The 26,070-nt window shown below is 41.3% G+C and overlaps 1 protein-coding gene across 1 annotated transcript; it reads left to right on the top strand.

Moving 5' to 3' along the window:
• Positions 1 to 1,257: 1,257 nt before the first annotated feature.
• On the top strand, positions 1,258 to 25,115 carry LOC310822332 (melatonin receptor type 1B-B-like; the record flags this gene model as incomplete). The annotated part of the gene is made up of 4 exons (XM_083694677.1): positions 1,258 to 1,453; positions 23,109 to 23,227; positions 23,386 to 23,730; positions 24,699 to 25,115. The coding sequence occupies 4 exons, from the start codon at positions 1,258 to 1,260 to the stop codon at positions 25,113 to 25,115; spliced, it is 1,077 nt and encodes a 358-aa protein (XP_083550803.1).
• Between the last annotated feature and the right edge of the window lie 955 nt (positions 25,116 to 26,070).

A 26,070-nucleotide genomic window follows, 5' to 3' on the forward strand; every position in this document is an offset into this window, starting at 1 on the left:
AAGTACCTATCTATCTATCTATCTATCTATCTATCTATCTATCTATCTATCTATCTATCTATCTATCTATCTATTGGTTATTATTACTCTACTTTTGCAAGTATGTTATACCCTTGTTCATCACATTTTTGTACATATTTATTATTTATGTTTATATAAAGTAATTTTGATATGTTAATGCACTTTAGGTAGGCTGTATGAATATCATTATCAATTCAAAATATGCAGATTTGTCATGTATTTATCTGTAAGATGTTAATGCTTGCAGATGACGTGATTATAACATTGATTGCATCTGTAATCTTATATCATTCAAGTCAAACATTGTGATTGATGTTGGTGTTAAATTTACAAATGGTGATCAATTAATGTTCTGAATTAAATAATTCATGTTTTAAAATGCATGAAAACACTTGCAGTATTGGAGATCTGACAAGGGAACACATACCGACAAGACACCGGTCCCCTTGTGGTGTGCGACCGACTTGATTGTGCGCTGGCCTCGGTGTATGCTCAACAAATAATTCAGAGCGAGTGGAGCGGAGCCACAGTGAGCAGCATGTGTGTATTCAGCTGTCTCTTCTCAAGTAATATAGTTTGAAGGAGAAGGTCAAAGGGAAAAACGAAGATTTACACACATATTTCATATGTTGCAACATCACAAAAATAAAAATAATTTTATTTTGAAACGAGAATTGAACGAAGATAAAACCTCATTCATTTGCTTCTTAATTTCAGCGGAGTGATGGAACGCTGGCGCCAATTACTTTTTGTGACAGTGAGCGCGTGCAGACTTTTGTCCAGGTCAGTACCGGCGGCTCTTCAATAGGGATACCGACACCAATATCAAGTGGAGGACTGGGGTCCCTCGAGGCTCACAAAAGCTACCGAGACCCTACTGATTTATCGGACATCAAACTCGTGCTCGAGTGCTTTTGGAACACACCTTTGATGAACACGCCTTTGATGATGCACATCTTCATTCAGTTTGCATCCCTCGCATTCTCAGAGAATTACTTATTTAGCGGTGATTCCATCTACGAGCTGTAATAATGCCTTGTATTTATTTAAGGATTGCATTATTTTGCTATAGCAAATTTCCAAGTGCTCAAAGCGCAGTGGCAGCTCGGCTCACCTCATCCACCAACTCTGCAACTAGATGAGAGACATCACAGAGACATCCAAGGGAGTTTTAATGGCTTGTTTAGGTCACACCGTTACCGGCAGGACCTAAACCTGGTTTCGGTGCGGCTCGGGATGCCTGATCCATCGTCTCTCTTGAGGAACCAGACGGACCAAGCGTTGGGGCAGGTGGCGGCCGGGGAGAGTAGGCGTCCAGCTTGGGCTATAGCGGTTCTGGCGAGCGTGCTGATCTTCACCACGGTGGTGGACGTGCTCGGGAATCTCCTCGTAATAATTTCGGTTTTCAGGAACCGAAAGCTGAGGAACTCTGGTAAGGCCCTTTCACCCAAAATCTAACTGCACCTAAATCTGAACCTATATCTTTTAGAATAGGAGTCTGGGTGGCACGCCTATGCGCACTTTATTAATTGATGCCTTGAACCATTCATTCACGTGCCTGAAAGTCCTGGATGTCCTAAATGTGTTTGTTTGATTTTCTGAATTACAGCAGTTTGACTAACTTTTGCTTTCTACTTTCTTTGTTGTTGTAATTATCACAATCAACCACACTGTAACTCCAGCTCTCTTTGCAAATAAAACAGCGTAAGGGTGTTTGAAGATGTTACCCTTTAAGTTGCGATTAAAATGGACTAGTACTACAGCTAACATATCACCTGGGCGGTGTGTGTGTGTGTGTGTGTGTGTGTGTGTGTGTGTGTGTGTGTGTGTGTGTGCGCGCGTGTGTGTGCGTGTGTGTGTGTGTGTGTGTAGCCATGCGTATAGGGATGACCTTACTGTCAGAGCCATAAGCTGTGTGTGTGAGTGTGTGTGGTTATGTGTGTGTGTGTGTGTGTGTGTGTGTGTGTGTGTGTGTGTGTGTGTGTGTGTGTGTGCGTGTGTGCGTGTGTGCGTATGTGCGTGCGTGTGTGTTTGTGAATCAGCTTTGGTTAAACTCATGAATATTCATCAGTATTGATACAATGAGTCACACATTAAATACAATAGTTTTAATTTAAATAGCCCTCAGGGAGTTCTTGGCCAAAAATATTGCCATCACTGCTCACCCAACCCAGTATTCAAACGTGTATGCATGATATGATAATCCATAACGAATTTTTAATTTTGTTTGTAAGAAACACTGTCTCAATTACTCAAATTAGTTAATTAATTACTTGAATGAATTACTTTTCATTTGGAATAACTGGCCCCACTCTATCGCCATATTTTATTCAGCATAAACAATTGACTAATTGCATGGCTGCAGTTCAAATGACACAGGACTGGAGTGAATGCTTAAGCACTAACGGCGTAAAACAGTCTTAGCGCAAACGCGGGCACTGTCAGGGCGCTTAGGGTGTGTTATTTTCAAGGCAAGATTTCTCAGCGCGCATGATTGCACTTGACCTGCTTATTGTCATGAATGAACTATTCACCGCTACTCCGCTACCAGACGGTGCTTCTACAGCGCAGTGATATTTTCACCTGTTACCGCCTATACAAATTGCCAACCTGCGTTTGGACTTGCGTCCGTTTTGTGTCGGCTTAAAATAGTCTTCGTTTCTAAGAGTATTCTTTTGTTTCAGTAGCTGGTAAACAAAATAGACATAGTTTTGTGTAATCTCTCTCGACAGACTGCAGGCTCCTCACGATACAGCGGAGAAGAGGTTTTGCCCAGATCTTCTTTGACAATAGAATGGTTCTTTGAGCACCACAAACTGAAAGCCGACTTTCCTCCACCTTCAGCCGTCCTGTCAGTGTCAGCCATGTGTGCAAAAACCATGGTACAGTCGGGGGGATGCAAAAACCATGGTACAGTCGGGGGGATGCAAAAACCATGCTACCCTAACCCTAACACTTTCGAAAAATATGAAAAGTATTCATTTTATCATTTATGACAATATCTGTATTCTAAATACTGAATACTTCAAAAATGTATTCTGAATACGTATTCAGAATATACAAACACTGAAACACACACATCAAGTCAGACACATGCTGTGCAGATTAAACAGCTTAATGTACAATAACCAAAGGAAGCCCCAGCAAAGATGTGTCTGACAGATTGTGTGTGTATGTGTGTGTGTGTGTGTGTGTGTGTGTGTGTGTGTGTATTTGTGTGAGTGAGGGGGAGTGATTGGGAGTGATCCCTCTTTTCTCAGAAGTTTGTCTGAAGTCAATTTTCCCAGCAATCCCCCGATTATTATCCACATCATTATTGCAATAGAGGATGTAAACATTTCCAACAAGTGTTTCATGATTGTTGAGAGATTGTGATCTTTCTCATCTCTCCCTTTCATTGTTCTTTTTCATACCACCCTTCAATCACACAGTTCCAAGGCTATCGGTTTCCAAAAACATCCTAATGCATTCACACACATCAATATTGCACAAGGGGATGGAGACCATTCAAAGTCCTTCACACTCACATCCTTTTTCATCCCAAAACGATTGCATCCTTTATCATCCCCTTTCTTTCAACTTTTTTTTTTTTTTTTTTTTTTTAAATCGCACACTTCCTGTTCCAAAGCTCACGTTATCAGACAAAAGTTGATAACTGATAACTGATGTGTGTGTGTGTGTGTGTGTGTGTGTGTGTGTGTGTGTACATGTGTGGAGCAGAACGGGTTGCCCCATGACAGTGGTCTTGTTTTAAAGGAGCGGGGTGTTATGAGGCTTCAAAGAGAGGCAGACAGGCAGGGTCACACATCACAGAGAGAGTTAGTGTGCGTGTGTTAGCTTAAAACTTACATTAGGTGTGCCACATTACATACCACTTCCATCTCTCTCCCCCCCTCTCTTTTTCTCTCTCTCTCTCTCTCTCTCTTCCTCTCTCTCTCTCTCTCTCGCTCTCTCTCTCTCTCACACACACACACACACACACACACACACACACACACACACACACACACACACACACACACACACACACACAGACACACACACCCTGCCCAAGGATCTGCCCAAGTATCTTATGAAAGCTACTGGATGCAATCCCTCCCCCTGCTCCTGGTTTAACACAACTCCCAGGTCATCATGAGTTGCACTGACATGGAGGATATATGGCTTGTGTACGTCAGCAAAAGCCAGGACAGGAGCATTTGTTAGGTATGTCTTGAGGTTTTGGAATGCCTTCTCAGCCATCGTCCCATCTTGAGCCAAAGGGTTCAGAGAGTTTGAAGTACCCCTTGCTTGACAATCTGGAAACTCCTTTCTGAGACGTGGGAGCAGCAGCTGGTTTAAAGGACGACAGTGCTTAACAAAGTGTTGATAGTACCCGCAAAACCCCAACAAGGAGCAGTTTGGGGTGTGGGTCACGTGGTGACAACTTCTATTTTGGCTGGATCGGTAACAATGCCATTCTGTGAGACAATATGGCTGGCATAGGTCATTGAGGTTCTGCAAAACTGGTACTTATCCAAGGACAACTTCAACCCCTATCGTTCAGCCTGGCACTTTGAGCAGCCTCTGTTCATGTTCTTCTAGCGTTCTGCCAGAAATGATAAAATCGTCCAGATACACTAGTACTTACAGGAAGTTCATATCACCGACAGTGTGCATGTGTCTCTGGAAAGTTGCTGGAGCTCCAGTGATCCCCTGCGGCATATGCTCAAACTGGTAGAATCCCAAAGGACAGATGAAGGTCTTGTCTGTATCACTCATGGGAACCTGGTAGTACCCACTCTTCAGATTGAGCACACTGAACCACTTGCTGCCAGTTAGGCAACTGAGGGTGTCCTCAATGGTATGGAGTACTGATCAATGATTGTGTGGTGGTTTAGTAATCAACACACATGCATAAAGCCCCAGACCTCTTCTAAACCACCACAATCAGTGATGCATATGGACTTATTGATTCAGAGATGATGCCATTTTTCTGCATCTCATTTAGATGCTTCCACACATCCTCCATGTCAGCAGGGCCTCCCTTTGCTCTCAAAACAGCCTCAATTCTTCATGGCATTGATTCCACAAGATGTTGGAAACGTTCTTTTGAGATTTTTTTACATTTACATTTATGGCATTTAGCAGACGCCTTTATCCAAAGCGACTTACAACAAATGCATTTGTTTAAGTAAGTGAATCATCTATCCATCAGTCATCATGAGATAAAGTAATTAATGCTCAGACCAGGGGCCATAGGCAGTCACAATGCTAGAAGGATTATTTTTTTATTAACAGGAGAGAAACTTGTACAGGGGGGTAGTGGGGGTGAAGAGGTCATTAGGAGGGACTGTTAAGATGTAGCCTGAAGAGATGGATGTTCAATCTACGGCGGCAGATTGGTATGGAGATTCTGGTTGATGATTGACATGATCACACCATTCCTGCAGATTTTTCAGGTGCACTTTCAAGCTGTGAATCTCCCGTTCTACCACATCCCAAAGGTGTTCTATTGGATTCAGATCCGGTGACTGGGAAGGCCACTGAAGTACACTGAACTCATTATCATGTTCATGAAACCTGTTTGAGACGATCTTAGGGAACAGCCCCTCCCTACCTGCAAGCAATGGTCAGCCCCCAAACCCTGCACGATCACTCCGCTCTTCCACTTCGGCTGGCCGCCTGGCACCGCCGCCTCTACGTGGATGCAGCAGCCGCACTACTCGGTCATGGCTTTTCACTGTCCTGGCGCCCCGCTGGTGGAATGAGCTTCCCACTGCTGTCATGACTGCAGAGTCACTACCAATCTTCCGTCGTAGATTGAAAACCCATCTCTTCAGGCTACATCTTAACAGTCCCTCCTAAAGACCTCTACACCCCCACTACCCCGCTGTACAAGTTTTTCTCCTGTTAAAAATAAATAAATCTTCTTCTAGCATTGTGACTACCAATGGCCCCTGGTCTGAGCATTGATTACTTTATCTTATGATGACTGATGGATAGATGATTCACTTACTTAAACAAATGTATTTGCTGTAAGTCGCTTTGGATAAAGGCATCTGCTAAATGCCATAAATGTAAATGTAAATGCATTATCATGCTGGAAGTAGCCATTAGAAGATGGGTAAATTGTGGCCATGAAGGGATGCACATGGTCAGCAACAATACTCAAATAGGCTGTGGCATTCAAGCGATGATTGATTGGTATTAACGGGCCCAAAGTGTGCCAAGAAAACATTCCCCACACCATTATACCACCTCCACCATGAGAAGGTGTACAGGTGTTCCTAATAAAGTGTTCGGTGAGTGTACCTCCCTGGCTGACGCATTGCTTACAAATGGTAGTGATACATTTCACAGACTGGACCTCTGGTGTTACTTTGACAGCTCTGCAAGGCTTTGGCCTTTGGCTAATCTATTAAGTCTAAGTTGTCATTGAGTTCTCCAGGGTATTTAGCAGTGCCAGTAATAAGTAAAAAGTCTTTCCCGGCTGTGGAGTTAGGGGCTTGTGTTGAGTGAACCATACTGTCCCATATCTCTCAGGTGTGTCACCGTCATTGGTTTGTTGAAGGTTCTCATATGCTTCTCTGATAACAGGGTAGATAGTCAGTGTGTTAAGAACATTTTCTCTTGCCTCTTCTTTACAGGACTCAAACAATCTTCTAACCAGACGAGTGCCCACTAGGATGGAATAATTTCCTTTTTCTGTAGGATCAGGACATACTAAGGCTAGCGTGTCAAAACTATGGACTGCTCCAGTAAATTCTAGTTGAATGGCCAGATATCCATCATAGGGATACTTGTGTGAACTTAGACCCCACATTTCCAAGTTTTCCACAGGCTGCAGAGGTAAGTGTTTCAGGTAAGTGTTATAGAATGTGCTCTATAGGATGGTCACTTGAGATCCACTACCAAGAAGAGCCCTGGGGTAGATGCCTTCTATCTGAACAGGGACCACTGAGGTGGATCCCACTAATTCAGCGGGCAGGGAGTCATGGTCATGTACCAGTTTGACATTATATAACACATGAGAAAATGCATACCGTACACATATGAAATAACCCTAACCCAAACACACACACACACACACACACACACACACACACACACACACACACACACACACACATACACACACACACACACACACACACACACACACACACACACACACACACACACACACACACACTACTTAACTTGAGCTGTAGCGCTCCACTCTGCTATCTCCAAGCCTCTTATTTCTTCATTCTGCCACATCAAGCAGCAATCAGTGATGGTTCATTTGATATACAGTGCCTTTGGAAAGTATTCAGACCCCTTCACTTTTTCCACATTTTGTTGTGTTATAGACTCAATTTAAAATGGATTCAATTTAAAGAATTTGCCATCAATCCACACGCAATACCCCAGAATGACGAAGCGAAAACAGGTTTTTAGACATTTCTGTAAATGTATTCAAATTGAAATACAGAAATACCTCATGCACATTCAGACCCTTTGCTATTACACTCTTAAAATGAGCTAAAATGCAAAAATGTCACCACTCAATAAGTTGAATTGAGTCCATCTTAATGCAAGGATAATAGTTCATGTAATTTTGGAATTATTATCTTTGTTTTTATAGGGTTTCTGATTTGCATAGGAATCAATTACACACTGTTTAGATTAGGATAATCAAATAGCTTCTGTCCCTCCTAATACCCTTCCCAATAATCAGCCAGTTACTAGTAGTACTCTTGAATTCAAACTGTACCAGTCCTTTCCTACTGATCTATGATGCACAATGAGAGAATGTGTACAGGAATCCCTGGGTTCAACTCTGTGAGTGTTGTGGTTTTCAGCCGTATGATTCTTTCATCATCTACTTCTGCTCGTTCTGTCTCTCCCTCCCTCAGCGGCCTGGGTGTTGTTGGTTTGGTTTGGAACACAGGAAAAACAGTAAGACATGACTGCTGGGTATGCTTTTGATGCTTTTTGGAGCTCACTGTAAAAATACAACAGCAAAAAGAGAGAGAGCTGTGGCTGGACTCAATGTTGCTCTATTTCTCTCTTCTTCTTCTTCTTCTTCTTCTTCTTCTTCTTCTTCTTCTTCTTCTTCTTCTTCTTCTTCTTCTTCTTTTTCTTCTTCTTCTTCTTCTTCTTCTTTTTCTTCTTCTGCTTCTTTTTCTTCTTCTTCTTCTTCTTCTTCTTCTTCTTCTTCTTCTTCTTCTTCTTCTTCTTCTTTTTCTTCTTCTCCTTCTTCTTCTTCTTCTTCTTTTTCTTCTTCTCCTTCTTCTTCGTCTTCTTCTTTGTCTTCTTCTCTCTCTCCCTCCCTCACGCTTGAGCATTTTAGCCTTTCATTTATCCACTGCTTATGTAGAGAAGAGAGGGGAGAGGGGATGAAAGAAGAGGGGGAGAAGAAGGAAAAATAATGTGGAGAGAGAGAGGAGGGGGAGAGAGGGAAGATGAACAGGAGGAGGAGAGAGATAGGGGAGAGGAGGAACAAAGTCGGGAGAGGAGATGAGGGGAGAGCTAGGGGAGTATAGAGCAGAGGAAAGGAGAATAACAGAATTAATAGAAAAGAGGGGAGAGATAGACAGGGAGTATGAGAAGGCAGTGAGTGCGAGCAGAAAGGAGGAGGAAGAGAAGAGAGTGAGAAAAAGAGGAGAGAAGAATTAAAAGGAGTGTACACTGCTAAGAGAGGAGAAGGAAGAGGAGGAGGAAAGAGAAAGAGAGATAGGGAATGCACCACTGTGAGAGGAGAGGAAGGAGGGAAGAGAGGGGGAGAGAGGGGGAGAGAGAGGGGATGAAAGCCTGTGCAGAGTTGTGCAGCATGGAATGAAAGAACACTGCTGCCATACGTTATCAGAATCAGGAGATGTAGGACAGCAGGAATGATACTATACACACACACACACACACACACACACACACACGCACCATACCTGGGTCATATATATATATATATAATACATTTCAACTACTTTAGGGCTTAATTTAGTAAATCCCGCCACCACACAAGCTAAATCAAGCGAATCTTAACCATGAATATGTCTGATTGACCCACTTCAGTTGCAAGGCTGAGTAAGAATAGTTTTTTTTTATTCCTTTATTCGTTATCAAATCCCCTTTCCCTGCTAAACCCCTGCATATCCATTATACATGCATTGTGATAATTTGAAGAAGCTTATGTAAGCGTTTCCCAAGACCCTAGGGCACTAGCGGGTGAATGGATGGATAAAGTAAGGGATGGGCTGGACGAAAGGAAAGAAAAGGGAGAGAAAAGAGAGAAAATGAGTAGAAACAGTAGTTGAAAGAAGAAAGCAAGAGCAGGGGAGAGAGGGGAAGGAGATAATAGATAGAGAGAGAGAGAGAGAGAGAGAGAGAGAGGAAAGGGCGACAGGGTGGGGTGTAGAGCCTTTGATGTGCAGAGCAGGAGAGTTAAAACTGTGTAGAAAGGCTAGACAGACAGAGACAGGGAAGGGATGTGGAGGAAGCACATCACACCTGCTGTTATTGTGCCCTGTCTCATATCCCTCTCTTCACAACCACACAAAGCTATGTTTATAGAGCAGTAAGGCCCTAATGGAAAGGAGAGACTTGAGAGCACAGGGGGTAAGAGAAAGTGGGTGGTTTTCTTTTCTTTTGTGAACAAGGATAGTGGTCCTGACTGTGATATAAACTTGCGGTAAGACATATACAATATTTCCACTGGCATTGTACTGTAAGTAACAGCGTTTCACTTTCTTTGATATGCAGAGTCTGAATGGTTCTAGTAGATGGTCAGGTTCTACGCTGCGGAACAGCTGAACCAAATTTCATTTGATTTACGTCACCTTCAGAAAGTCACATTGAAAGGAATAATCTCCTTCAATCTCCTTAATTGCCTTCACTGTCGGTTTGGTGTTTTCACTTTGATCTCTCGTCCTGCTCAAGGGGAACAGAGGGGAGACTTGGAAGGAACAGAGGAAAGGGCTTGAACCAGCAACCCTGCAGCGCACTACCGGCACAGACCTTTTCACAGAGGCTGTCGTAGTACAATGACTGCACTACCAGTACCAGGGGAGTGCAGGGAGGAGACACCAAACAGTACACTGCTCTGTCCTAGTGTGGGGTAGTGAACTAATGTAATGTGATGTGATGTGATAAGATGTGTATCTTACTTTACTCTTCCACTCAGATTGAATAGCCTAACAGACATGTCACCTCATATTCAGTCAACAGTCAAACAACAAAAGATATCATTGGTTTGATAATATTGGTTAAAATACAGATAGTGTCCAGTGTGGAGAAGGGCCTGTATAATGTATATAGGTTATGTATAAGGGCTTGTTACCATGAACACACTACCCTATAATACTCATTGGAGGTAAATATTGTTTCTCCAGTTATGACATTGTAATAACAACATCATTTAAAACATTTGAGATACAAAAAAACATATTGGTATATTAATGTACTACAAACAAGTGCTCTCAGTAAGCTTTATAGAGCGGAGGGGCTAGTCCTGAATAGTGAAAGAGGAAGACTCATTTTAAGGTTTTGGTAACACTTTATAATAGCTTTCATTTATAAGCCCTATATAAACCATTAAGAAATAATTAACTCATTATTAACCAATTATTATTCCAACATGTTTAAACATTATTAAATGCTTAGTTAATTATTAGTAATGATAGTCATAAACATTTGCAAATGATGTGTTAAACAAAACACAACTCACCCAACTCACACTCACAAACAAAACAAACATTTATAAAGGTTTATAAGCCATTTGTAGACCTTGATACATTTTGTCAAATCATATTGTGACAATTATTTATTAATAATTTGTAGTACTACTAATTTGAGTTCTTTGCAGTACCTAAAAGCCATGTGTAGACCATTGGTGAAAATTGGTATGTTTGATAATCTCAATAAGATATCAAAAATCATACAGTGAAGCTTTCAAATGACCAAAAAAACATACCATTTTGAATACAACTTTAAAAACTAAATATATCATACCGTTGGACTGCCAGCTGCTGCTACGTTCTGCTGGCTTTACAGAGTTCAGAAGGTAAAGAGTTGTGGGTAGAAGGTCTACAGCTACAAACAGAAGTGTAAATAAATTCTGTTAACCTTCTGACTTTTATTTTGACATGAAAAAACTAAGAAAAACAAACACAAAGAATGTTCTACTGGCTTCAGGGAGCTCTGCATGCACCCTGTCAACAGCTTTCATGAACACAGCCATGGTCGGTACATTCATGCAAACTCTTTTTAAAGATGTGGTTGGACTGTATTGAAACTGACATCTAGCACACAACGTTGTGATTGCAGCTACAGTGCTGTAGTTGCCTTGCATTGAAAGTATGTTGCTAGCTAACTGGCTAGCTAAGCTCCTAGCTAGCTAATTGTAGAGTAGTATTCTAGTTTAATGTCTTTGATGATTTTTGTATTGTATGGTAGCTAATCAAATGTGGGTTAATGATCAAACAATTTGCACCAAAGGTCTACAAATGGCTTATACACATTTATTAACTTAAGATTAGGTACTGTAGAAATGATTAATACAACATTTATTAATGTATTTACAAATTATTTGTAACACATGAGAAACACTTGGGTAAACATTTAAGTTGTATTTGTGAATGTTTATTAGCAAATCATTAATTAAACAAACTAAGGTTATCTAAACATCCATGAACATGTGTACATGTTGTACAAATGATTTATTAGCAGGTAGTGCATCATTATAAAATGTTTAACACATCTTTTGTAAATATGTATGAATATAGTTACTATTACTTTACTAAGAATTAAAAAAACAAACTGTTAGAATAATAATTAGTTCATAGTGAGTTCATTATTTATGAATGAAGGGCTTACAAATGAAAGTTATTATAAAGTGTTACCAAGGTCTTCACATCCAACACTCAAAACCTAAAAAGGTTCTTAAAGTTCCCTGTAATTAGTTGAAATCAACCTCATTTGGGAGAACATACGTTATTTTAAAAGAGATATATAAGAGAGGGGGAGGAGATTTGTTTCAAGCGAGCGTTGTAATCCCAATTGACCTCACTGATGAATCTCACAGAATACATCATCAAAAACATTTAATCTTGTGTCCAGTCTTGTCAGGCAAGTTGTCCAAATCAAATGTTCCAGCTCCAGTAGGCGATAGAAGCCCCAGATGCCCTCAGGTCTTTCTAGCTGAGTAAGCAGTTCTTTTCTCTCTAAAGTTCTTCAAACTTCACTCCAATGTCACTCATTATTTCTAAGATTAGTTCTATTCTTTCTAAGGTAGTGAATGAGTGGGAGTCTTGAGCCTTGAAGTGAAGAGTGTAGTACGTTACACAGAGCAGTGGACAGTTGTAAAATGCAGATAGTATTTGAAAGGGTAAGGGTAGAAAGCTAGCTAATCGCAGTATTTCAATTAAACAAGCCTTTTACCCCCTTGTAACTCCTGATAAGTTATGTAATGGCCTAGCAGACATCTTTTGATGGTGAGCACCCAAGGTTAGGCTTTGATATGCTGTGATTCTTAAATGCCAGGACTTTTGATGATCAGAGAGGAAACGCCCTGAGCCACTTACTGAAGGTCCTTCAAATCCTGCGCCTGCGTCAGCTAGAATTAATTAGGCATATTTATAATGAAGTCTGTTTTTTTTTTTACATTCAAGAAAGACAAATGACAACATATACCTTTTAAGTAAGATACAGAAACTCAGCCAAAGGGAGTAATAAGTATTCAGACCCCTTAACTTTTTCCACATTTTGTTGTGTTATAGACTCAATTTAAAATTGATTAAAACATTTTACATCAATCCACACACAATACCCCATAATGACAAGTGAAAACACGTTTTTAGAAATATCTGCAAATGTATTAAAATTTAAATACAGAAATACCTAACTCACATACTGTAAGTATTCAGACCCTTTGCTATGACACTAAAATTAGCTCAAATGCAAAAATGTCATCAACAAGTCAATCAGTAAGTTGAATTGAGTCCATCTTGATGCAATGGTAATAGTTCATGTGATTTTCAGATCTTAGGGAGAGGAACAAATCTGCTCAGCAATGCTACCCCGAGGCCTGGGGAGACTTCAAAGCCTGGGGAGACTTCAAAAACCTACAAAGTTGAATGGCAGAGAGGAAAAAGTACAGTCGATGGGACATCATCTCAGTTACTGTACAAAATTGGTCTATAACCAAGTGGCCAAAAAGAATCCCTAAATGGAAAAGAATCAATCTCACATCCATAATTGTGTTTGCAACAATGGATTCAAGTGATACAGCAAAGAAAGTGGCTGGAAATGTGTTAATTTGGTTTTACTACAAAGCATTAAGTTTAGTGCAAATCCAGCACATGCAATGCAGTTTCCACACCATCCCTTGTGTGAAGAATAGTGGTAGCTGCATCAAGTTATGGATATGTTTGTCACCGGCAGGGACTGGAGTTTGTCAGGATCAAGAGAAAATGATGAAATGATGAAAGTCGGTAGTGACATCCTTATCTACACAGTGTGTAATTGATTTCTATGCAAACCAGAGATTATAAAAACAAAGGTATTCATTCCGAAATCACATGAACTATTATCCTTGCACTCATATGGACTCAATTCAACTTGTTGAGTGACTTGTTGAAGACATTTTAGCATTTAAGCAAAAAGGGTCTGAATACTTATGTAAATGAGGTATTTCTGTATTTCAATTTTAATACATTTGCAAACATTTCATTATGGGGTATTATGTGTGGATTGATGACAAAAAAATACATTGAATCCATTTTAAATTGAGTCTATAACACAACAAAATGTGGAAAAAGTGAAGGGGTCTGAATACTTTCCAAATATGTTATTCTATTATACGAGTTTAATAACAATACTGTTTCCTTGGGATATTACTTTCACTGAACAAACAGATAAACTCAAACAATACATTAGTTGGTTTCTCCCTTGGCGATCCACTGTGCAGTATCTATGCCATCTAATTAGTCTTTGAATAAGGTGAGAGTGGAGAAGAGACAGCCTACTGCTCCAATTAGCTCCACTCTTGTTCCACCATGTTGAAAAGATATTTCATATATTCTGTATATATATTTCATATATTCTGTATATATATTTCATATATTCAAGTTCTGAAAAGGAACTTGTATCATCAAAACCCCCTAACCATTACCCCTCAACAGTCCCCCCACCCACCCCCCTCTGGTCGACCACAGAGACCCCCAATAATCATACTGCTTTGATCTCAACTATATCCTCTGGATCATATAATCATTTTGATCTCCTTGTGGGAAAGAGAAGAGGGAGAGGAGATAGGAACGAGAGAAGAAAAGAAAGGACAGACAGGGTAATGCTCAAAGACAGCAGTGTCAACACACACACACACACACACACACACACACACACACACACACACACACACACACACACACACACACACACACACACACACACTTCACTGTGTGGTGCCAAACAGCATCAGCCTGGCAGTGTATCAGGGCTGCAGTAGCTGCACAGTGATCTGTGAGCGCTAAGCTGCCCATTGGGACAGACTCTAGGCTGGGTGCCCATCATTAACCAACTGTTACATGACTCCTGACACTGATTGTGGACAGCGTGAGGAACACTTCTTGTGCAAGATTACTGTTTATTTGTTCATGTTCACAGCAGAGAGTACTGACATTATATTAGTTTTATGATATAGTTTTATATATCTATATACAGTGGGGGAAATAATTATTTGATCCCCTGCTGATTTTGTTAGTTTGCCCGATTACAAAGAAATGAGTGGTCTATAATTTTTATGGTACTTTTATTTTAACAAATAGAGACAGAATATCAACAAAGAAGTCCAGAAAAAACACATGAGTGCAAACTAACAAAATCAGCAGGGGATCAAATAATTATTTCCCCCACTGTATATCTATTTCTATATATAAATAGAAAAAATGTTACAATAAAAAAAAAAAAGAAAAGTAAAACAAATATATTTGTTTTACTTTAGTTTTTCTATTTTATCTTTTATTTTATGCACTTTGAGATTATTCTTGTATAATGAAAAGTGCTTTGTAAATGTAATACATTATTATGATTATTATTATTATTATTATTATTACTGACTGAGACAGCATTGGATTAGGGACGGTTTTACTGTGTTTCATAGACAACACATAACATAAGAACTCAGCTGTGACAGTGAGTGTGCTGCTCCTTATTTAGGGTTAGGGTTAGGGTTAGGGTTAGCTTTTCTTTATCAATTGGGAAAAAAGGGTTTGTATCTGTTTCATTAAAGTTTAAGTGGTGGCTCAGAGGAGCTCTCTCTCCACCTCATTGTCTTTGCTTAGTGAGGGGTGTAGATCTGAACTGACTGCTTCCAGACTGTTTGGCAAGGCAATGGTGTACTGAACCATTTTGATTTTGAATACAGAAACATTCTGGCACCGAGACTGCAGTAGAATGCAGAGAGATTCAGGGTTCTGGATAATACTACTCACTAGAATAGTCTCCAACTCTGGTCCTGAGGAACCACATGATGTGCAGGATAGAACTTTCTAAATGTATTTAGCTAATCAATTTATCACAACCTTGATTAACTGAATAAGGTGTTTAAGTGGTCACTAAAACAATAATCTGAGACAGTTTCAGGACCATGGACAGGGCCAGGTTTCAGGGCCACAGAGAGCACTGATGGTTCGGTTCAGACAAAATCTATGGGGGCAGATTTTCGTCAAGCCTTCAGAAATGATTCCAAATCATAAATACCTTTAGATTCAATACAAATCACACCCAAATATACTGCTATTTAACGACATAACAGAGGTCATGATGAAAGAACATGTCTGCTGTGTGTGTGTGTGTGTGTGTGTGTGTGTGTGTGTGTGTGTGTGTGTGTGTGTGTGTGTGTGTGCCTGCACACCAGGCTGGAATCTCACAAACTAATGGAGACTGTTTAATGGATTTCAGCTGATTTGAGAGGCATGGGTCAACTGAGACTGTCCAGTTTAGATTTTGTACCATCAGCTGCTCACACCAACAGCTAAACTACGGCTTAAGGCTGTTTATCCAAATAAACGCAGACACTTTGTTTTTTAATTCGAAATGTCTCACTTATAATTAATGAGTTCATTATCAGAAAGAAGCTTGGAATTAATGCTGAATCAATCAAATACAACGGAATGGAGTAGTTGCAAATCAGTGCACGTCGAGGTGCAAATGAGGATGTGGTTGTTGTAATTACAACAAGCCTATTTGCATCTTCATGCCAGCAGCATGAGAGCTCATACATATATATATATATATGTGTATGGGTTCCTCTCTCTGTTTCATAGCTTGTCTTACGGCACTCCCTTCCGACAGCAGAGAAATATGAAAAACATGAATAGTAATTTGATTACATCTGACTGCCTGATGATGAACAACCCACTTGCTCATTTTGGCCAGAGGTGATTTTTCCATTGCCATGACCATTTGCGATTTTGAACATCAACTTCAAATCGGGCATCCATACACGTACATATGCCCTGTGATCTGCACAGAAGCTGTTCCCTCCCCAGTGTATTTACTCCGAAGGGCCGGAGTGACCCTGTATCCTGCCTGTTATGATCTTGGGGATCCAGTAATGATTTGGCCTGGTCCCAATCCATTAGACAGAGAGTTGCGTGGCGTCATCTCTTAACCTTGTACTGAGTCTGGACATGTCTTTGGTGTCTCTGTCTGGACTCTGTATAGACAGGCTGTTCAACAGACATACAGAGGGATGGAGGGAGAGAGAGAGAGAGAGAGAGAGAGAGAGAGAGAGAGAGAGAGAGAGAGAGATAGCCATTAGCCAGCCGCCAGAGTAGTCAAAGCATCAGCTAAATGGCATATTATATATATATATGATATATATTATTGTTATTACCTCACATGGAGAGAGAGGGGTGGTCAGGGAAGGGCCCAGTATGATAGAGTATCATCACCTGATCAATCACTGGGTGGCCCACAGAAGCTCTTCTCAAAGATCCTCTTCCCCTCCCTCCCTCTCCCTCCCCCCATTCTCTCTGTAACCTTCTCTTCCTCTATCTCTCTCACTCTTTCATTTTCCTCCCTCTCTCGCCCTCTTTTTTACAATATCTTCTCCTTGCGCCTCTCTCCCTTTATCTGTCTCAATCACTTTCTGTATCTCCTTCCTCTCATCAACCATTGTGTCTGTTAGCACTGTTGGGAGATTATGTTTGTTTCACATTGCACCGAATGTGATTCATCTAACGGATGGGAGAGGAGAGCAATGGAGTCTCATTCTGACAGTGTAGCTCATTTACGGCCCTCCACACTTCCCGTTGATTAAGCACGATCCTCAGATCATATGAGCTGCGGACTAACACGAGTGACTCACCACACAAGGACCTCAGGTCAGCGACTCTCCACATAAACGGACTTCAGGTCAATAAAGGCCAGCGTCACCTTGTCTATATGACGCATCTTTTTCCTCTGTGAAAACACATCTGAATGCAAACGAAGTCGATCTACACACTCAGTTAGTGGCAATCATTCCCTTTCTTCTCACCCAGGAGGAGAGAGACAGAGGATGAGAGAGATAATTACAATGTCTCCTCCGTGAGCTGTGTACATTACTCACATAGAGGTGCAAAAATGTGACTGTGTTGAAACTGGCCCAAAGGCACCTTCATTCAGCTACTGTATTAATTATCATTAATTTACATATTTTGCCAAACATGTCACGTCTGTTTGTAAATCTGTCTGTCTGTCTCTCCATCGATCGATCGATCGATCGATCGATCGATCCATCCATCCATCCATCCATCCATCCATCCATCCATCCATCCATCCATCCATCCATCTATCTATCAATATGTAAACATATCCTGAGTTCCATATAGTCTGGAACCTTGTAAAAGGATTATCAGCTGAAAAGGATAAACGATGATGAAACTATGAATGATGAAATGTGATTATCAACTATAATCCATAGCTTACAGAGCAGATGGTTCTAGAGACACACACAGGTGTGAGGGGAGCAGTGTGTGTGTGTGTGTGTGTGTGTGTGAGGGGAGCAGTGTGTGTGTGTGTGTGTGTGTGAGGGGAGCAGTGTGTGTGTGTGTGTGTGTGTGTGTGTGAGGGGAGCAGTGTGTGTGTGTGTGTGTGTGTGTGTGTGTGAGGGGAGCAGTGTGTGTGTGTGTGTGTGTGTGTGTGTGTGTGTGTGTGTGAGGGGAGCAGTGTGTGTGTGTGTGTGTGTGTGTGTGTGTGTGTGTGTGTGTGTGTGTGCATGTGGGTGTGGGTGTGGGAGGGTGAGTGTCTACTACACAGATGATAAACACATCTTGCCTTCTCTATGAAATCAGCACAGCATGTTTATAGCTGACTAAATGCTAAAGAAGGGCTGTACCACAGCTTCCCATGGTGACCCTACCACTTACAGAGTCAGACACACAGCTGAGGGACTAAAAATATGGCTTGGTCTAGAGTGTGCACCAGTCTGAGTGTAGCACAAACAGCCTTGTCTCAGCTAGTTGTCTTGTTTTGTGTTGTAACGTCATCTACCTGACATCTATCAGTGTTTGGTTCAGAGCACAATAACGTTTGGGAGGAACATATCGAATGCAGACTAGTAGGCATTACACAATCACCTGTTCTGTTGTTATATAATCTGGTACACTCGACTTCGAACCGTCTATGTGAGGTACGAATAAAGTAGCCTCCTAGCTGAGTAAATGAAATGGTGTAGCACAGCTGGCTATGGTGACCCTAACAGCCACAGAGACACAAACACACAGCCGGGGAAAACAACAAATACATGGCCTGATTTACAAGGTGCTCAGCTACCTAGTCACCGTTAGTAACAGTATACACACCCTGTGGATGAGGGCCAAAATACATTATTCATCTCTTGCATTTGAATTTTCTTTCAAGAATGGCTGAAGTTTGTTCATTACTGCAATTCATACATCTAGAGTGGAATGAGAGGTAACTACTGTTGCATATTTTGAACTCAATACATAACATTGCCTTTGGGAGATATGTTTGACTGAACCCTGTCACTGCTGAAAGGGGGGAAACCAAGTCAAACGCAATCACAAGGGAACAGCAGTTACGTTTCAGGAGGAGGCGGAGGAGGACGAGAACTTGGCTAATTAAATTATTTACTGTAACCTCTTGATTATGATGTCTATAAACTTTTTAAATTAAGTTTAAAACCTCCATGACATTATTATGTGTGCTCTCGTGGGAGGGCAGGCTGATGTGTTGTTTGAGGTGGAGGACTACTGTAGCAGCAACTACCAAATTGTACTCATCTTCATGTGACCATCTGTTCTAGTAAATCCAGACTCAACAATTATTGACAACAATTATACAGTAGTGTTTCATCATGTGGAAAGTGGAGTTAGATTTTTTTATATGAATATCCATATAAATATGCTTAGAGCATAGCTATACTGTAGTGAACATCAGGGAATTCACTTTCTTTTTGTTTTGGTCTGTATTTGCATATTGGTCTTGTGCCAGGTTTGGATGTGATTTTCTCCACCTGTCAAAGTGGACCATCAATCACAGACGTTTTAGTAGAGTAACAAAGCTCAACAATGTTTTTGTTGTTTGTGACTGTGTGTGTGTGTGTGCGTGTGTGTGTGTGTGTGTGTGTGTGTGTGTGTGTGTGTGTTGCAGGCCCTCTCCATCAGCCAGCCAGAAGCAGATCCAGATGGATCTCATATCATCCTTTATCCTGTCTGTCTGTCTGTCTGTCTGTCTGTCTGTCTGTCTGTCTGTCTGTCTGTCGGTCTGTCGGTCTGTCTGCCTTCCTGTCTGGCTTAAAATACCCCTTCATTGTGTGGCAAGGCCTGTTTTTTAGTGAAGGGCAGAGAAAGAATTATGTTTGCTCTCTGTGAAATAGACATCAAGTTGTTGCAAACAGTAGCCCTGCAATTTGACCTGCTCTGACCGAGCCTCGAACTTGTGACTTCTGGCTTGCCAACACACGTGACCATCTCTTCAAATACCCGATGTTAACCAGCCACGCTATCGAAAAGCTAGCTTATTCTGCTCTGCATTTAATGTGTTGTTTTTAGCGCCCCTTCGGCCAATGTTATATTTATTTTGTGTTTGCGTTATCTTGCCACACCAGGAAGTAGTGTTCAGTACTACTTTGGTTCAGTGCAGTAACAAGCTTGCCTCATGTCAGATGCTCACAGCAGATCTAAGCCATCCTTTGTTTTTGTGCCCTGCATAAGCATTGACTTTTCATTTCTTTGTCATTTGTACACACTGAGTCTTCAATATACCTGGAGCTAGTACTATGGTAAATTTATGTGGAAAATAAAGATTCCTAATTCCACAAAGGAAAGGTAGAGAGAGAATTAAGACCAGGAAGGCCAGTGATTGATTTGTGAGGGGAGAGTAGTGGAGATGTTTTTACAGGTTACAGGAGGGAGCAAAGGTTAGAGAAAACAGATGACCAAGGCATGGGAAAGCAGGATATGGTCAACAGAAAAGGGAAGCAGTTAGAAATCTAACCAGTTGTGAACATTCCAAATGGACAGGACAAACAAGCTGAGAGCAGAATATAGAAACAAGACACACTTATTCCGTGAGAAAAACAGGATAAGGGAGAGAGGGAGTGAAGATTTATTAAAACCCTAATAAACACTGCGATTGGTAGGTGAAGATAAGGCCAACCGTGCCAGGCACTAGAATCACAGTGATAAATCTAATAAGCTCATCACCAATATGTAGTAACATGAGAACTGTGTTTACAAATAGGAGGGGAAACCAGGCCGTGACGAGATGTAGGATACTAATGATATTGGTGGATATAAGTGATTTGCATATGAGGGAGGTAACCTATATTTGAAAGTATAAATGGCGGTTTGAAAAAAAACAACCTTTGCAAACGTGTTTGCTTTCATTACTTAGAGCTACCATCAGCTCTAGTCTTTGGCATTTTATTTTAAAGTATTTTTTAACTTGAAATTCCACCACACTAGAAGGCTATTTTCTGACTCTCGCGTCATCCGTGATAGGAGTTGGCTGGCTAGTTTCAAGTTTCAAGTTTATTTGTTACGTCTCATACATGAGTGCAGGGAGTAAAATTCTTGGGCTCGGTTCCTTGACAATGCAGCATACAAAATACAAATAATACAAATAATACAAATAATACAAAAAATACAAATACGCAGTAGTGCAATGAGGTAGGACAAGACAAAGTGACATAGTACAAGATAAGTGAGACGTTTGGACAGTGATAATTGTTGGGGACACAAGACAATAGACATGACACAATTGCAGTATATTTGTAGCACAAAGTGGAGTAAAAAAGTAAAGTGGTCAGTGGAATGTCATTATTATTGCACTGTGCCGTTGGTGTAAGAGGTGTTGTTAAAGTGACTGTGTGCTAGTGGAGTCCATTCTGTGGGGGTGCTGGGGGGTAAAGTCATGGGTTTGGGGTAGGCTTGTTCATGAGCCTGATGGCCTTGGGGAAGTAGCTGTTGGAGAGCCTCTGAGTTTTGGCCCTGAGGCTCCGGAGGAGGCTCCGTCTTTTGGAAGGCAACAGTTTAAACAGGCAATGTAATGTTGGTTAGATACACCATAAGGAGGACAGTACATAGCTGGTGGGGGTATTTGAACTTGAGGAGTGTGTTTACCATCTCAAGTCGATTACATCTGTGCAGAGATAGTGTCTGGAAAAGAGGGTCATACTGGAAGGCCACCATGATGAACAGCCCAGAATATTAGGTTGTTCTCTCCTGAATGACAATCCTTAGAAAGAGCTTTTACTGACAGGGCACTTTGTGGGGAATGTGTACTTTGTGGGGGGGGTGTGCCTTTCTCTCACTGTATGTGTGTGTGTGTGTGTGTGTGTGTGTGTGTGTGTGTGTGTGTGTGTGTGTGTGTGTGTGTGGGTGTGCCTGCGTGCCTACCTGCGTTAAAGTACCCCTTCACTGTGCAGCCAGGCCTCTTATGTAGTGAAAGGTTGAGAGAATATCATGTCTGCTCTCTGTGCAGGAATAATGTCTGTAAAAGAGGGTCACACTGGAAGGCCACCATGATGAACAGCCCAGAATATTGGGTTGTTCTTTCCCAAATGGCAATCCTCAGAAAGAGCTTTCACTGACAAGGGCACTTTGTGGAGGATGTGTACTTTGTGGGGGGTGGGGTGTGCTTTTCTCTCACTGTGTGTGTGTGTGTGTGTGTGTGTGTGTGTGTGTGTGTGTGTGTGTGTGTGTGTGTGTGTGTGTGTGTGTATGTGTGTGTGTGTGTGTGGGCGCACACGCGTGTGTTTGTTAGTGATACTAATGGAGATGTACTGGATCAGCCTATTGCATAAAGACATGTCAGAGTCAGAGAGGCAGATCAACAACAGATGAGAGGAGCAAAGAATAGACGAGAGAAGCGAAAGAAGAAGAGAAGCAGTAGAGAGGGGGCAGCATGATAACTGATGAATGGCTTAGCAACCAGCGTGCTGAAATCATGTTTATTCACACTCATAACCAAAATGGATTGATACTGTATGCCTGAGTTAATGTCTTATTCATTGTATAGGAAAAGACCGTTAATGAGAATGCTGGTAATTAGCATTTTCGGGCAGAAATATCATTTCATATTTCTCTTTATTTACTTTCCCCTTGTGGTCTTCTCATCCAATCTATATACAAATATACAGAGCAGCAGGACTAATAACATGTTATTTTGGGGCTCTGTCATGGCTTTGTATAAAATGCCATGAGGAGTTAGTTACATGTTACCTGACTCTGGGGTGGTTGTCCCAGAGGGCAGAGAACACCCCTCCATTTCTCACTATCTCTCTCTCTCTCTCTCTCTCTCTCTCTCTCTTTCTCTCTCTCTCTCTCTCTCTCTCTCTCTCTCTCTCTCTCTTTCTCTCTCTCTCTCTCTCTCTCTCTCTCAATTTACAACCTGTATCCTGTGCATATGACTTGATATAAACGGATAATAAACTGACTTGACTCTCTCTCTCTCAAATTAAAATTCAAAGTTGTTTTATTGGCATGACATTCAGGCAGTATGTATTGCCAAAGAATACAAAAAAACTACACATCTTGTACTGTATTGAAATGTGTGTTGTGTGTGTGTGTGTGTGTGTGTGTGTGTGTGTTCTCTCGCTCTCTCTCTCTCTGTAGGTAATGTGTTTGTAGTGAGTTTGGCGTTTGCTGACCTGGTTGTGGCGTTCTACCCTTATCCTCTGGTCCTTTATGCTCTCTTCCATGATGAATGGGCACTGGGCGACACACAGTGCATGGTGAGTACTATCTGTCTGTCTGTCTCTGTCTGTTTGTCTGTCTGTCTACAGCAGCTACTCTCAGCCTGTCTGTCCATCTGACTCTTTTTCACTCTCTCACTTTCACTTTTTCTCTCTCTCTTTTTTTCTCCCTTTCCCTTTCACTCCTCTCTCTCCAGGTGAGTGGTTTTCTCATGGGTGTGAGTGTTATCGGGTCTATCTTCAACATCACTGGGATAGCAGTGAACCGTTACTGCTATATCTGCCACTCCTTCTCCTATAGTCGTCTGTACAGCTATCGCAACACCCTCTTCTTCGTCGCCCTCATCTGGCTGCTCACAATAGTGGCCATCATTCCTAACTTCTACGTTGGGTCTCTGCAGTACGACCCCCGGGTCTATTCCTGTACCTTCGCCCAGACCGCCAGCAGCTCATATACAGTGGTGGTGGTGGTGGTTCACTTCCTGGTTCCAATTGCCGTAGTGACGTTCTGTTATCTACGGATCTGGGTGCTGGTCATCCAGGTGAGTGTTTTTATTATTATTATTATTATTATTATTATTATTAATAATAATAATAATAATAATAATAATAATAATAATAATACATTTATTTGTATAGTGCTTTTCATAAAGGTGCAATATGTAACATTCAAGCTTTCTAAAAGCTTTCTAATGGTTGTAATGACTTTGTTTAACGGTAGCGATCAAGAAATGAGATCCCTTGAAAGAAATATTTCATTTACGAACGCTGTTTTGGTCCCAAAAGCACTTTCTAAAATGGAATGTCTAGGGGCGACACTCTGTTTGCATACAATCATGTTGTTACTGGCCAGGGTTGTTCTAGGAGAGTGGACTCCTTTCTCTCTCTGGTGACTGCCTCTTCGAATCGTGCGCGCATGTCCGGCACAACAGCTAATGTCCAACACAAGCACATTTTGGGAGTTATATTATTATTAGGGAGGATGTTGTTTGGAACTTCAAACAGAATTTCGAGGTGGCAGAATTTCAACAGACTTACAACAAGATTACAAAGTGCTACTAAAGCAATCAGCATACGTACAATTCCAAACAGAAAAATAGCAACAGCAACATTCAAATAATAAATATTGTAATTATTCCTTTTATACTCGTCATTCAGGCCAATAGCATTATGAAAGTAATTATGTCATCTGAGGACGTCACACAATTATTGGACAGATCTGTGGAGACACCCCTCTAATGCTAATCTGACAATTCAATTTCCCTTCAAGAGCAGCTTATTATATCTCAGTTATTGTACTTTAGTTGGATGTGATAGTGACTCAACCCAGAGAGTAATTAAAATGAGACAAGGATTTGTAAAGACATAAATGTCAAGATTCTTCAGGGTGTGTTTTTCCACCAGAACTGAATTAAACTGCAGGGTCAGTTGTATCCCATGATGTGTAGGCTACCTCTTGGTGTCTTATGCAAAACTACAACTGTATCATATGCCTCTTTATCTCACTCAGGTGCGGCGGAAGGTGAAAAGTGACGAGCGACCTCGCATCAGACCCAGCGACCTTCGAAACTTCATTACCATGTTTGTGGTCTTTGTCCTATTTGCCATCTGCTGGGCTCCACTCAACCTGATTGGCTTAGCCGTGGCCATAGACCCGCCCCACGTGGTTCCTCTCATCCCTGAGTGGCTGTTTGTGGTCAGTTATTTCATGGCTTACTTCAACAGCTGTCTGAACGCCATCATATATGGTCTGCTTAACAGGAACTTCAGGAAGGAGTACAAACGCATCGTCACCTCTGTTTGGGTTCCTCGGTTTGTGACCGAGACGTCGCGGGCTGCAACGGACGGGAAGACCAAACCGTCACCAGCTCCGGCACTCAACAACAACGACTCACTCAGAGACCGGTTCAACAAGACTGATGTTTGAACTTGTGAAACTGTGAACTGTTGAAAGTTTCCTTTGGGGCCAGTCACCAGACCTCTCTTGTAAACGGGATTTAACCCACTGTGGAAGCAATAGAACAATGGTTGATTTTCAATCTTTCAAACTTAGAAAACACCACTCTTGTTAACAGTCACTGGTTACAGACATGGGCCTGTCCCCAGACACAGCCCAACAGACTTGGATTGAGGAGGAAATGCAGTACAACACAGTACTAAAATCAACCTTTTACCGTTACCCCAATGTACTGTAAATGCATAGATCTGAAAGGCTTGGATAGATGTACTGTATGTATGATGGTGAATATTCCTCCTAGCCTCCACTCATATTGCTTGCATTCAGATCTAACCAAATGCCTAGGGAGTAGAGGTTAGGGATCTATTTGGACTTGGACACAAGTCTGAAACCTAACCTTGGATCCTTCTACAGTAAACTGTCAACTGTAAATGTTTTCAATGCACAGGCTGCCTTCCTTTGTTTAACGTGAATAATATCTGGACAGTCAAACCCAAGGTCTCTGTGAAGGTTCCTCATATCTGAACCATAAAAACAGATCTATTTTATCTCTATGAACTGAACTCACAGCTCAGGGTGCCTGTCAAACGTCTGCTGCTGTAGAGAAATCCATGTCAGTGACATTTGGATTTACTACATTGTTATGATATAAAATATTGGGAACAGGAAGTAGAAGAGAACCAGGACGAAAGTGATATGGGACGAAAGTAACATTTTCTCAAATTACAGGAAGGTAGAATGACGTAATTACGCATGCATGTCCTCCCTGCAAAATATCAGCACGCTGCGACAACGTTTGAAAGAGTTTTTTGAGTGAGGAAAAGTAAAACATATGATATTTTCTTAACCCATCTAATGACTAAATGGCAGAATAGGTTTGAAATGTGTCTGTCTCGGATGCTAGCTAGGGAGAAGTCACAGGAGA

This window comes from Argentina silus, assembly GCF_951799395.1.
Source record: "Argentina silus genome assembly, chromosome: 2".
Taxonomy (NCBI): Eukaryota; Metazoa; Chordata; class Actinopteri; order Argentiniformes; family Argentinidae; genus Argentina; species Argentina silus.